The following is a 14,274-nucleotide window of genomic DNA, read 5'->3' as shown; positions in this document are numbered from 1 at the left end:
AAGAAATGACACCTCTGGATGTTGGTTCAAATGTGGTACCACTATTTGATCTTCAAACAGATAACTATATATATCTGAATGATTTTGCCAATGCTAGCTTCTTGGGTTTTCGTGGTAGCATTGTTAGGGAATCCTTTGCACCATTTGATCGTTTTGGAGTTCCAGTAGATCAGCACTTGTCAAATGCTGGTTATGTCATTACAGGTTCATCAAAGGTTGGATCAGAAAAGCTATTTTTCCGAAACATGGAAAGTCTGTTCATTGTTGACAGTTCCAAGACCCCCGACTTTTCTGAGACAGATAAAGCTACTATTGGGGATGTAAGTCATTTTTTTGGCATTCCAGGTAGTGAAACCGACACTCAAACTCAAACGAAACCACCCGTAAACTCTATCTTCCACCTGAACAGTTCAACGAGTAGACTTTCAGAGGATCATTGGTCTCAGAAGATGATCCGACATCAACCTGAAATATTCACGGAAGATGTTAATGAAGATTGCAGTCACTTAATCACTGGACCATTTGGCTATACAGAGGACATTGTGGACCATTTGTTGATATTGAAATGGCATGGCGTTCCAACACAAAAATCCTCGAGATGATACTTCACTTGATGATGTGATATAGTAGTTTTTTCATTTTCAGGATTCCTTGTAGCTATAACATTTTCTTGTGGTTGGTTTGTTTTGATGTTAATCTCCGCTGGGCTTGTAACTTGTAAATGTATATTTATGCTGTTGCATGCACTTTAATTACTAGTTTAAAACATATTTATGAAATACTTAATCATCTACCCATAGTTTAAATATGCTCATCTTAAAGTAGTGCAACACCTGCGTAGCTGCTATAGCCACCGAAAGCAGTGTCATTTCACATCTATCTTTGTAGAAAAAGTGGGATATGTACACAGGAGCAGGCTTGATGTTCAGTTGTGTGTTGTTTGTAGGCTTGTAGCATACTTGGCTTATTTTGATCGTTCAGAAGTGCTTTAAACAAACTAGAGGTTGTCTAAGATTATAATTAGATAACATTTCTAATAACAGCTTGAAATCTCATAATGAATTAATTGTGGAAATATATATATATATATATATATAAGATCCTATTTGGTGTTGCCCAGCATTGATTGTAATTGAAGAACAAGGTATGTAATTGAATCACTCAATTACCATTGAATCAAATATATGTTTACAATCACTGTAATGAATTTGATTACTTTAAACTGAAACTAAACATCTCTATATATACTAGTCTAAATTGACGGTTATTTCTGAACCATCGTATTGCTTGGCAAACAGGCGCCTCTTCACCAATCTTCATGTCGTTCTACAGTGAGTGGCCCAAAAACCGTTGGCCCTTTTCTGAATAGACGCAACGTTTTCTTTTTGTCTTTTATACTTTGTATCCATCAAGTCTTAAACTAATTACGAAGTCCAACATTTGCTTCTTTCTGTTTGCCGTTTATTCAATCCGAGAAGGCAAGAAGCTAGAACTTCAAAGACTTTACCAAAGGTAAAGCAAGCTTCGAAGACATGATTATTCTAAACGCGCTGCAAGAATTTTAGTGGTTTAGTGATCGATAAATTTACTTTCATAAAGCCCTCAACTTGCTGAAACTCATGTCCACTTTATTCAGGTCATCCATTAGTGGTAAGATACAGCTTGCAAGAAAAGTTCTAGAATTTTGAAAACACAGATAGTTCTCTCGGAAGAGGATTCTGTTTCTGGTGCATGTTTCAATAGTGCAAACATTTATGTAATTCCAACCCGAATCAACTCATTCGTAACTAAACTGGTGGAAATTGTATACCTACCTTGAAGATCTTTCAAAGGTCTGGACGTTTTAGCATCCTACATCGCGATTGCAAGATTGAACATGTTCATCTCCTTATGACCTTTCTTATGGCAATTACATGAATTGCCACAAGCAATATGTTCACTTGTGGCATTTTGGGTCCATCAAATTGCAATTTACTTGAACAAAAAACAAAGGAATTTGTAGTAGTTGAAATTTACTTTCTAGTAGACTAGTAGTATAAACATCCATCATAAAGAAGATGATAGCATAACGCATTTAGTTTTTCCTCAACTACAAAGATTAGATGAAATCTATACAGAAATTGGCAACTTTATGAGCAATGTGTAATCAAGATGCCTAATAGAATAAATAAGCTGACCCAATGATCACAATTTTCCAGATTCTACATCTTGCGGCGAATCAGAGAGTGACACCTGCCTGAAGACATGGCTGCCATTTCTCCTTGGTGGTTGGTTGAAATCCTGAATCTCCACAGCTTGCATATGCACCCCGTCCATAGGATGATCAGCTCCTCTTGAGTCAGAATTTGTGTCTTGTAAAGCTCGGAAATAAGCATATGGACCCCAACCTGCAAATATACCAAGTACAACATATTTAATATATACCTTTTGTAAATTTATTCCTGGACACAAAGTGGAGTCCAAGTAGAAGTTGAGATTAAGTTTTCTGCCCATAGTATTATTGCATGCTAAAGATTAGACCTGTCAATTTCTGCTAGTGCATCAATGAATGGGTTTATGTTTTATCCAGAACATGTCAAGTACTGAAGTACGTAAAATAAAAATAACTATATAGCCAAAAAGGAAATGCGATCAAATGGGTTCTACAGGTGTGAAGTCGTTTAAATTGTTTTTCAAGCATAAAACCTTCAAAATCATTGGAGTGAATAAAATAAGAATATCTTAAAGAATCACAAATTGGTAATCAAATGTAAGCCAATACAGTTGTTTAGAATAGAAATTGAACAAAAGTATTTCAAGTCAACCCAAACCTGCCCATACCTAAAATACTACATGCTTGGACCCAAAACCAATCACCAACCCACCCATTATTCCACCTCAACTAAATATAGTACCTTCAGAGTGATATGGAGCTGGGAAAAATTGCAGATAGCACATGGTGGCAACAAACAGACCTGAAAACAAATGATAGAATTTGATGGTGAGTCAAACAATTGAATGCAAATTTTAAGATATATATATATATATATACTTCTACAACAACGAACCTAAAAGACCACCAGCAAACACATCTTGCCAATGGTGCCAATAGTCATCAACCCGTGAAATTGCTACAAGAGCCGCCATAAGAAGAGGAATAAAAACAATGCACAATTTTGCTACATGTCCCTGACGATCAAATACTCTAATTTTTCCAGCCAAGTACAATGCCAAAAATCCCAGACCCGCAAACGACCCTGGAAAGATCATAAAAACTAATAAATCATAATGGCTTTATTAAGTTACCGTTATCTTTCTAAGACATGAAAATATATCATCAGCATTAAAAGATAAAATGAAATCGCTTACATGAAGCATGGCCACTAGGGAAACTCTTGTGCCCTTCTTTTATATCCTTGTCTTTACCATGACATATAACATCGCCAAATGTGTCATATTTCTGCATATAGCAACAAAACGGTAAAACCCCGCATGAATTAACTCCAAAAAATACAAACTAATATTGCTACATGTCCCGAAGAAGGTTACATACATCTAGGCCATCTGGAAAACAACGCCAAAAGAAATCAGGCCGTGGCCTTCCAACTGCATCTTTTATTGCGTCTGTCAAAACACCAGTTATAAGCACGGCAAACAGAAGACCTGCAGATTCGCCAATACAAGTCGCGGATGTTAAAAACCGGATCATCTTTCTAATTTTAAATTGAGAAGTAATAAAAATATAACCTACCGAGAATTGCATGGTGTAGATCATGTACATCTCTTCTCCTAAGATAAATGAGGCTAAAAACAAGAATGGGCAATAAAACTGCATAAAGCTGACCACAAAGAAAGAAGGAAAAAAAAAAAAACATAAAACACTGAACAAAATGAAAAGTTTATTCAATTCCATAAAAAATTTGATAATAATAAAAACTTACAGGAACTGCCCATACTGGAACAGTGTTTTCCTTCATTGGATATCTAAGGTCAGTCATCATATCCTTACCCACAAAGCGATAAAATGGATGTATAATATTTAGGACAATTTCTATGCCTGCAAGGAGCACAAGTATAAACCAATCGTGCATGTGACTCCTCACCAATTTAGTTCCATGAGACTTGATGTAGAAGGCTCCGAGATCAACTTCCCTAACCCTACCTTCCTGCCCACCCTAAAATACATACATATACATTGTTATTGCCATGTCTTGTGAGTAAGCTTCTAAATGACCATATTTCAAGCACAAATCAAGATTTTTTATCATTTTGTAAATTGACTACTCTGATTGGCAACCTAACCCATTTTAGTTAGTTAATGGAATACAAAAGTACATATTGAATTCAATATACATAAACATATTTACACAATTTAAGATACCAATAACGCTGCTAAAATAAATAGATTGGTCAAGTCCAATAACTTTCTTCTTTTCAAAATATCTTTCCCTCTAAAGACTTGGTCATCCACCAATGAAACAAAAAATATAAGGATAATAAACTAACCAGATGTCATAGATTACAATCATACAATATCCCGCAATTATATTATAATGATGATCCCCAAAGGTTGCTTCTTAAGTTCTTATCAGCACATTGACTTATTTGCTTATTAAACTTTTAATATGTTGATTAGGACTACCAGAGAAAAAATAACTAAAACATCATTTTTGCAGATGAAGTGTGTTTTCTATTATTTTCAAATCTTTCATTCTCATCTTCCACGGACCACAAGAGTCACTTATGGCAATTTTGACCCGTTCCAATATACAACTATTTCAAACAAACGGGATGATTAGATACACCTGTAATCAACAAATAGTAGCATTTCTGAAGAACATCAAATTGTATAAAGAGACTCTTCTTTTTATAGTTTTAGTAGTAACAAATAATATAAATGGAAGAAAAATAAATTGTATTTCTTCAAACACGGAAAATCAAAGTTATGTTCAAAATATGTATAAACATTTTTGCATAATTCAGCATATGTAATAAGGAAAGCGACTTGACTTTAGTACAAATTTTCTACATAATCCTAATGTAATTGCTGTAAAACCAGTATAAATTTACATTTCATTTTTTTTCTATACTACCTATTAGAAAAAGTTTTATCTAGTTTACACAAAACATTAACACACCTCACATAAAGAAACTTAGCAAACACTTAATTCTAATGCAACTAAAATTATATAAAGGAGTAAATTCTACAAGTTTAAGCATGTAAGATGATATATGATATCGGCTCCCAACTTCTATCGATAACATCACCATAGACACTAAGAAAATTAATGATTGCCCTTCTATATCCATAGGCAGAACTATGAAGGGGTGGGAGAAGGCCCGGACCCCGGGCACGTTTGCTTCACAAAATGTTTTTGGATGGAATGGAATCTTTAGAAGGAATTGGAATCGGAAGGAATGGAATTTGACGGAATGTTTTTCATTTTTTGAAGCTTTAAGTAAGGGACGGAATGAAATTCCTTCCCCTATCCCCAAGGAATGGAGATTCCATCAAATGAGGGAATGTTAACATTCCAACGGAATGTGATTCCTCCATCTTTAACCAACCAAACACACTAAGGAATGGAATTCAATTCCAATTCCATCAAATTCTGTGAACAAAACGCGACCTATCATACATACGTTATGAACATATATATATATATATATATATATATTCGCATAGGTCCAACGAGTAGCGCTTTATATAAAAAAAAAAAACAACCCCAACCCCCCAAACAAATCGGTCACGTTCTGCCGGTGTTCATATTACATGGTTAAAACTATCAAAAAAATATAAAAAAATAACGTACTATTTATAAATGCCTATTTTTAATTGTAAACTATATTTTATTTTTGTTTGTTTGAGTAATTCAAAAACCTTTGATATTTGTATGTTAACTTACACGATTTTAATGTCAATTTTAAATTTTTATGGCGTAATTTAAATGTGTGATTTCTACTTTTAAAAATTCATAATAGTAAACCAACCCAGATGAACAAAAAAAAAAAACACTTGACACACGATGAAAAATCGGGATTAGTATGTTATACTTTGGTGACTTAATATGCTAGATTACATTACGAAATAAAAAGTAAATATGTAAAAAAAATAAAAAATTAAAAAAAAAACGGTTTCAAAAAAATAGATACAAAGTATATCAACAAATATAATAAATGATAACAAAAGTAAAATATGATTAAGGAATCAAAAAAAGCATATAAGAAAAAGGGAAAGACTTAAAACTGACCTGAAACATATTCTTCAAAAAGGCGAATGGATTCCAACCCCCCATCAATATTCTTATTCCTTATTACCTTCTGAATTTTATTTTTATTTAAAAGAATAATGATATTAAAATCTAAGGTTTTATATGAAAAAAAAAAAAAAACAATGAGTGAGTAGTGGATATCTGCAAAATGTGAAGGTACTTTTGAAGTAGAGAAAACGATCTTATAAAAATTGTTTACAAAATGTAAACAAAAATATATATTATATAGATGTGTAGAGATAGAGATGAATTAATGTGTGATTTACGAGTTTTGAATATGAAGTTTGCCGGAAAGCGGTTCTGGGGGAGGGTGGGGGTCTAGATATTCGGGGTGGGTAAGGGTATTTAGTAAGGGGGACTGGTCAACCACACAACTTGTTCGGATTATAATTATATTCGAATTGGAGGCTTGTTCGTTTATTTCTAGAGAGTTTGAAAATGTGGTAGAATGACTCAACTCTACCCTATACTATGTGTGCTTGTGCGGTTTAGTACTTTGTGTTTTTATATAAGACCCGTTATCAGTTTTATCGACTGGTTTCGTATTCCCTAACAATGATAAGATAATAATTTCATAGGTAGATAATGAGTAAAGTTTTGTATAAGGCAATTTGTTTGTAACAAGTACAAGTCATGTGTAACATCTGCCGTTTGGACCGGTCAACGTAACGGGACTAGTAAATTTGAAACATGTCAAACTTAAATAAAGTAGACTTTTGTAATGAAAAGTAGACATATGAATAGTCATTTAAAATGTAATTTTGAAATAGATAATAATATATCAACGAAATATTTGAACGAGTCTTGAGTTAAAAGTTTTAACTAACTAAATCATTTATCGGTATAAACCGGAACTAGTCGCGAGAGTGCAAGAGGGGAACCCACCAATCATTTCTCTCTTATCTCTTTCTCTAACACACACACACTCTCTTTTTCTCTCCATCTCAAGGAAACATCATCATCATCTTCTCCTCCTTATTTCTTCATCAGAATTCGGATCTTGTATCATTTTTGAAAGTGAAATCTTTGGTAACAAGTATAATAATAACATTTGGGTTAAAAGCTCAAGATTTTTATTGTTTCAAGAGTGTTCTTCATCTCTTAATCTTCAATCCGAATCTCTTGCTTCTAGGACGAATTGGTAAGTAAATCTTATCTTAAAATGTTTAATTTACGTTGTTAAAGGTAACCCATAGCTAAATCTTGTTGATTAATGGTTAAATCTTTGAGTTTTGTTGAAAACTGGTTGACTTAGGGTTTTAAAAGAGCGTTTTACGATTTTGGAAATGGGTTTTGGTTTAAAGTCGATCTTTATGCTTAGTTTTACTAAAAAAAATGTTATGTTAAAGTTTAGGACTTTGATTTTGATGTTTGGTGGTCGATTTGAGGTCAAAAACGCGTTTTTTCTATTTCCTGAAGCATCTTGCGTCGTGAGGATGGTTGGTCGCGTCGTGAGGCTTGCTTAAACTTGAAAATTTGTGTTCAGGTGTAATTCTCGCGCCGTGAGACACTACAGCTAGGTCATTTTCAAACGTCCACAACTTTTGAACCGTAAGTCCGTTTTCGACGATTCAAGTGGCCACAGAAGCGTAAATAAGTATACTTTCCAATGGTATAGGCCACTGAGTCTAAAACATAGTTTGACCAAACCAAAAGTTTGAATGAAGGAACAGTGGTCAAGTCTCGGTGAGTCATTATAAAACAAAATGTAGCGATTCCACCTTGGTTAGATGATTAAAACCTTATAACATGGACATAATAAAACATTTATAATAATATTAGGTCATATTTAAGAGACCTTAACTTTGAGAGGCTTTAGGATTAATGTTATACGTGTATGATAGGTTTCGACACTCATGGACATCGATACTACTTCCTTTCATATTGGGATTGTATTGTGCGCGTCAAGTGAGTTTCGTAGCCCCTACTTTATGTTTTATGCTTTGGGGGTGGAAAGATACTCGCTATGTGTTTATGTGTTATGCCGTAGATTTGGCTTATGTTAATTCTAAGTGCATACGTTTTTGTGTTAGAACCTGTCATAGGTAGACATGTAACATGATTGATAACGATATGGATGTTGTTGAATGTATAAGATCGTTGTAGCCTATGCTAGGATGATCTCCTGATGTAGTATATGATATTGAAGTGTTTATTTGATTATATATTGGTAGGTTTTTGGTATGCTTGATAGGTGTTGGGTGGATGGAGGGTTAGCCGCTGGTACACCCTGTATACAAACCCTGCCAACACCTAAAGGGCATATCGGAATCCTATGTTCATTTGGTGATTTAGATAAATTGGAAAGTGTGCTCCTTGTTAAATGTGTACATGTTCGTTATATGATCATTTTATGATCAAATCAAGTTTCAAGGTTATATGTTCGTTATATGATGATTTTATGATCAAATCAAGGTTTCAAGGTTATGTGGTCATTTATGTTTGTTGTTGTAAATTGTTGATCGTATGAACATGTTATGTGATCATACGAACTCACCAACCTAGTGTTGACGTTTTTTAGTATCTTTTCAGGTATAAGAGAAATCGCTTGCAAACTAGAAGTTGATGCCTACAAATGGACCTAAGGATCGTTTGATTGCATTCTAGATCTTTAGACTCAGGCACAATGCCTCTATTCGTTTTTTTCTTTTATGGGGATTGTATGTTGTATTTTGACTCGTGTTTGATTGTTTGTTATGTTAAATGAACATCATGTAGTTTCTCAGAGTAATATCCATTTGCAAGCTTGTTTGAGTTAAATCTCACGTTTCCGCCACTGGTGGGGTGTTACATCATGGAAGCATAAAACAGAGGTCACATGTTAACCTGGTCATTAGGTAACATATATGAAAGGTTAAAGTAGAGAACATGTATTTGTATATCTATAATAACAGCAAGACAATATCTAATTATATCATAAGCTAGGTATAAGAGAGTTACAATGTGGACGTTTATATTATTACTTGAGGATAGAGAGGCCACTTCCTAATAGACCTTCGGCTAAATACTGTGTGTAGAGGTTGAATGTTTGTGTGTGTGGGCCGTTTTTATTTCGCTACACACGTTTATTTGTGAGTGGTCGAGTGTTATCCAGCTATAAAATATGACAAAAATAAAAAATATAAAAACATTCATACCAACATTCAAACGTGTGTGTGTTTATATACTTGACGTTTGGTTTTATATTTTATGTTTTCTGATATTTCTTGAAATAATTTCAGTTTAAATAAAAGGATAAGGTTGGGTGTTGTTGACAACAGCAGCAGCAACAGATGAAAAGCAGGAGAGCGTTATGTATATTTATAAATTAAAAAGTTTAATTTGGAAAGAAAAAAAAAACTTAAAAAGTTCTACGTGACTGCATCCATGGTGGCTACAGCCTGTTGCATGTTCGACTCCTTAACTTGAGTCAAGTTAAGGAGATTTTGACCCTTTGATTAAAATCAAAAGCCAAGATTCAATTATTATCTTTAAATTTTGTCCCTTGATTATAATCTAAGGGCTACAATTTTTCTAACTTCCCCTCAAGTTATAAATAACTTGAGGGGATCTCTATCCAAATAAAATAGCATGAGTATGTAAATGAAGTAATTGATAGTTGAAGGACTAGGTATACAATGATGCAATACTTTAAGGAAAGTTCTTATGGACATTGTATTTGTATCATCTTTCTTGAAAACATATGTAAACAAGGTGGCCGGCTTTCAACATGGGGCCACACACGCTTTTTTTCTTGACTTCTATTCTACAACATGAGAAAGTCAATTTGCTTTGCAGAAAGTTCATAGACTTATGTTAATTATAAATTTTGAGTTACATTACATTACATATTAGACATATCTTTATCATTATTACGTACAAGTAAAAGAAGTTCAATAGTAACTTCAAAGATATTCTTAGATGATATATTAAGCTACCTTTGCTACAATTTAAAATCAAATCTCTCTTTATGCCCATATGCCCATTGAAATGAAAATTATATTATGGCTATCATAGTTTAGAAGAAAACGAGAGAAAGGTACCGCGCGTTGCAGCGGTGATGTAATGACAGCAACGGACCAGTGGTAGCGGTGGCGGCGATGGCGGCGGTGAGTAGTGAAAGTTATTTATGTAATGTCGTTATGATGTATGGTACATCATTCATTAGATAGTGTACATTGTTAAAATTAAAAATCAATATTGATATTTTAAAATGTAAATTGTATGTTAAATATCAAAAATAGATTTGCTTTATAATAGAGATAATCATTGCATAAAATAGTCGTAGGAATATCTTTTCAAGTCTCATAAGTCATAACTATTGGATCCGTATTAGTTAGTTTCCCCGTGTTTCACTTTAATCAATCATGAAAGTAACTATTATATATATATATCTTAATAGGTGGTAGCCACTTTAATATAATACTTTTCTTTCAAAATGAAACGAAAAAAGTAATATTTGTACTATACAATTAGTGAATTATGAATATTTGTTATGTAAACAGTTTTCTTTAAAAAAAAACTAATACGTAATATTTATTCAATAATCAAACTAAGTTAATATATCATTTTACTCTCATATTTATCAGTTACAGTGTTATACATTTTATTAGAACTTCAATCTATGATACTGGCCATGAACAACACATTCGTTAAATGTAAATTTATTTACTATTGATCTAATTATCATCTTTGTGACTTTGTGTAATCTTCATTTTGAATGTTAGTTATGGCCCAAAGACTTCAAAATCCAGTCACCTTAACAATGTCCCGGGTTCCCAATATTAGTATTTGGGCTGACAATTTAACTTAAATTAATTGGGCCTGTATCGAATCCACGTTGCGTTGTTGCTATTCTATTTTCTACGTGACCTCCGACTAATTCAGTATGGGATTGTGAGATTCGTCGGATGGATTGTTTTCCATTTCAATCAATACAACTTATTTAGTAAAGTTTAGAAAAATATAGAACTAAAATAAACCTTTAAGTGAGCAAGAATCGATAAATGACTGAGATCATTCTTTTATTTATTTATCAAACCAGGTATCTTTTAACTGATTTATCACTAGTTTCATTTGAAATATAGTTATCTTAGTTTTTGCCTAGCTTTAACTTTAATTTAGCCTACGTATGTTTAATATCGATTGCTAATCTGTAAGATTATCAATGATACTATCTCATGTCATATATATAATTCATAATTTGTCTTGCATCATGAAAATACATCAATTTAAATATAAGAGTCAAGATCTTTTATATTTGTTTTATTTTAATACTTGTTTTACAATACTCAATTCTTAAGAAGAGATTATAAATAATTAAATTAATAATTATACAAAATCTCGATTTTAAATAGACAAGTGATTACAGGAAGTGATATATCTACAACAAGTATTAGTCATTTACAACGAATGTATATGTCTTATTGTACAATTTACAACTACATAAATCATATATTATTGTGGATGACAAATAATTGTTGTAAATATGTTATTTCCTAGTAATTAACATACAACAACAATTTACACAACTCACAACAATACACCAGTTCTCAGTATCACTATCACCCTTATAAATAATCAAAAAAAAAAATGTCGATTAACTCCGTTCACTCTATGAAGTATGGCATGTACCCGAAGTTTTTCATTCACTTGGTGACAACTACTTCCAAGGTTAGATTTGATTTAGCAGTCACCTGGGTTAAGTCACTGCATGTTTCTTAAAGTAACATTCGTGGGACCCACTGACCACCCAGAGAATCGGAAGTTGTAGAGTGGTATGGGATCACGCACTTTCTTGCCGGTGCCTCCACCCTTTCCCCTATTCCATCCGTCGTCCAAAGGGAGATAATTTAACATTAAACATTTTCTTTTAATATAATTGAGTAATAAACTAACCTTTTTCTCATTTTATCTCAAAACTAAAACTTACATAAATCAACGACCTTTATTTCAGAACATGAATATATGATAAATGTACATATTTATTTATGTCCAAATTAAAAAAGTTTGAGATATGAATCCTTTTATAAAAAATCGTCAAAATTTCGTATAAAGTTAACATACTGAAATTAACAGCCAAAAAATGAACCAACCATATTACCGCAACAACAACACTATGATAGCTCAACAAGCAATAGTGAAAGACCTTCATGAAAAGGTCAAACATGATACAACTAAGGGAATGATACGATTTCAAGCCAATTGCGCGTGGCTAGCTAAGAAGATGTACCATTCAAATTCGTAAGTAGATATCGATGCTCATATCTAGCTATACTCTTTTAGAAAGCCATTTTGTCACTTTTTTTTTCAAGCAATTTAGATTTTGAAAAACTTAAAACTAGCTTTTTCTATAATAACCTTAAACAAAACTTTGACTCCTAAATCACAAACCATACCCGCATCTCGTCTTGCTGCCTCCATGCATCACCACCACTGGTCGTCACCATTGCCTCGATGCCGCTGCCACGGTGCCAACATCGATCGTTCCATCTTTTTACGCGGACAACTTGCTAGTTGCTATAAAATGACACTTTATCATAATCGTTGGCAAAAATATAAAACACCAACAAACTTTTCCATATAATTAATGAATGCCTTTTCATATAACGATGTGTTAATTGTTTGTAAACATGCATGCTACCTAAGTATTGATTAAAATTTCCATGTATAGCTAAGTTTACCCATTACCTGGAGGGCATTGTTCAGAAAATCACATAATTTAACACTCAAAACACAAACGTTAAAGTAGCTAATGGAACTGAAAATCCAAATCATATATATGATCAAAATGAATGGTAACTCCAGTCAATCTGGAATAGACTAAAAAATAAAGCATTTTGCTAATATACTAATATCCGATTAGCCGCTGTTAATTATACATGATAACATACATAAAAAGAAGGGTAATGCTCATGAAAGCCCTTTAAGCTCTAGATAACAATTTTATTTATGTTAACTTTAGTTAAATATTGATCAAGAATTCCATTCAATAATTGCTTATAACTAATAAATTATTTGTTTCCATTTTTGAATCATGTTTAGCCGTAGACTTCAAATTAACCCTCCTGAATGGTTTTATTTTTTTTCTTCCAACTTTTAGTTTTTTATCACATACTACATGTTGTCGACTACTTCTTTTACAAACTAGCAAAATCATATCATTTATAAACTATCATAACTAGAATATATTAAAAACATAATTTGTGATATGATTAGCAGTATTTGTGTACACTACTGCATAAAAAAATGAAACAAAGTTTTAACATGTAAATAAAAAAAGTGTATAAAGCAAAGTATAAACTGTAATACAAAATAAATGAAAAGACGAAATAAGAGCAACATGAAATGGATATGTAACAATTTTTTATGACACAAAATAAATAAGAGATGCAAAGTAACATTTATTTATGACACAAAAGTCAAATGTAATATATCTATTATTTTTGTTATACTCGATGTACATATCCATTTGACTTTTGTGTCATAAATAAATGTTACTTTGCATTTCTTATTTATTTTGTGTCATAAAAAATTGTTACATATCCATTTCATGTTGTTCTTATTTCGTCTTTTCATTTATTTTGTATTACGGTTTATACTTTGCTTTATACACTTTTTTTTATTTACATGTTAAAACTTTGTTTCATTTTTTTATGCAGTAGTGTACACAAATACCGCTAATCATATCACAAATTATGTTTTTAATCTATTCTAGTTATGATAGTTTATAAATAATATGATTTTGCTAGTTTGTAAAAGAAGTAGTCGACAACATGTACTATATGATTAAAAACTAAAAGTTGGAAGGAAAAAAAAAAACCATTCAGGAGGGTTAATTTGAAATCTACGGCTAAACATGATTCAAAAATGGAAACAAATAATTTATTAGTTATAAGCAATTATTGAATGGAATTCTTGATCAATATTTAACTAAAGTTAATATAAATAAAATTGTTATTTAGAGCCTAAAGGGCTTTCATTAGCATTACCTTAAAAAGAATGGTATCTTATATATAAAAGTCCAAGCCCTAAATTTAATGAC

At 32.3% G+C, this 14,274-nt stretch overlaps 1 protein-coding gene across 1 annotated transcript; it reads right to left on the bottom strand.

Moving 5' to 3' along the window:
• Positions 1-1,995: 1,995 nt before the first annotated feature.
• Positions 1,996-6,608, bottom strand: LOC122585025 (lipid phosphate phosphatase 2-like). Its single transcript, XM_043757124.1, has 8 exons — positions 6,231-6,608; positions 3,921-4,154; positions 3,731-3,818; positions 3,533-3,642; positions 3,349-3,439; positions 3,048-3,236; positions 2,895-2,954; positions 1,996-2,387 (listed from the first exon to the last, which is right to left on the bottom strand). The coding sequence occupies exons 1-8, from the start codon at positions 6,273-6,275 to the stop codon at positions 2,185-2,187; spliced, it is 1,020 nt and encodes a 339-aa protein (XP_043613059.1). The 5' UTR covers positions 6,276-6,608; the 3' UTR covers positions 1,996-2,184.
• Positions 6,609-14,274: the final 7,666 nt, after the last annotated feature.

The sequence above is a fragment of the Erigeron canadensis genome, chromosome 1, assembly GCF_010389155.1.
Source record: "Erigeron canadensis isolate Cc75 chromosome 1, C_canadensis_v1, whole genome shotgun sequence".
NCBI classification, from domain to species: Eukaryota; Viridiplantae; Streptophyta; class Magnoliopsida; order Asterales; family Asteraceae; genus Erigeron; species Erigeron canadensis.
This window is presented reverse-complemented; position numbering and strand designations above follow the sequence as displayed.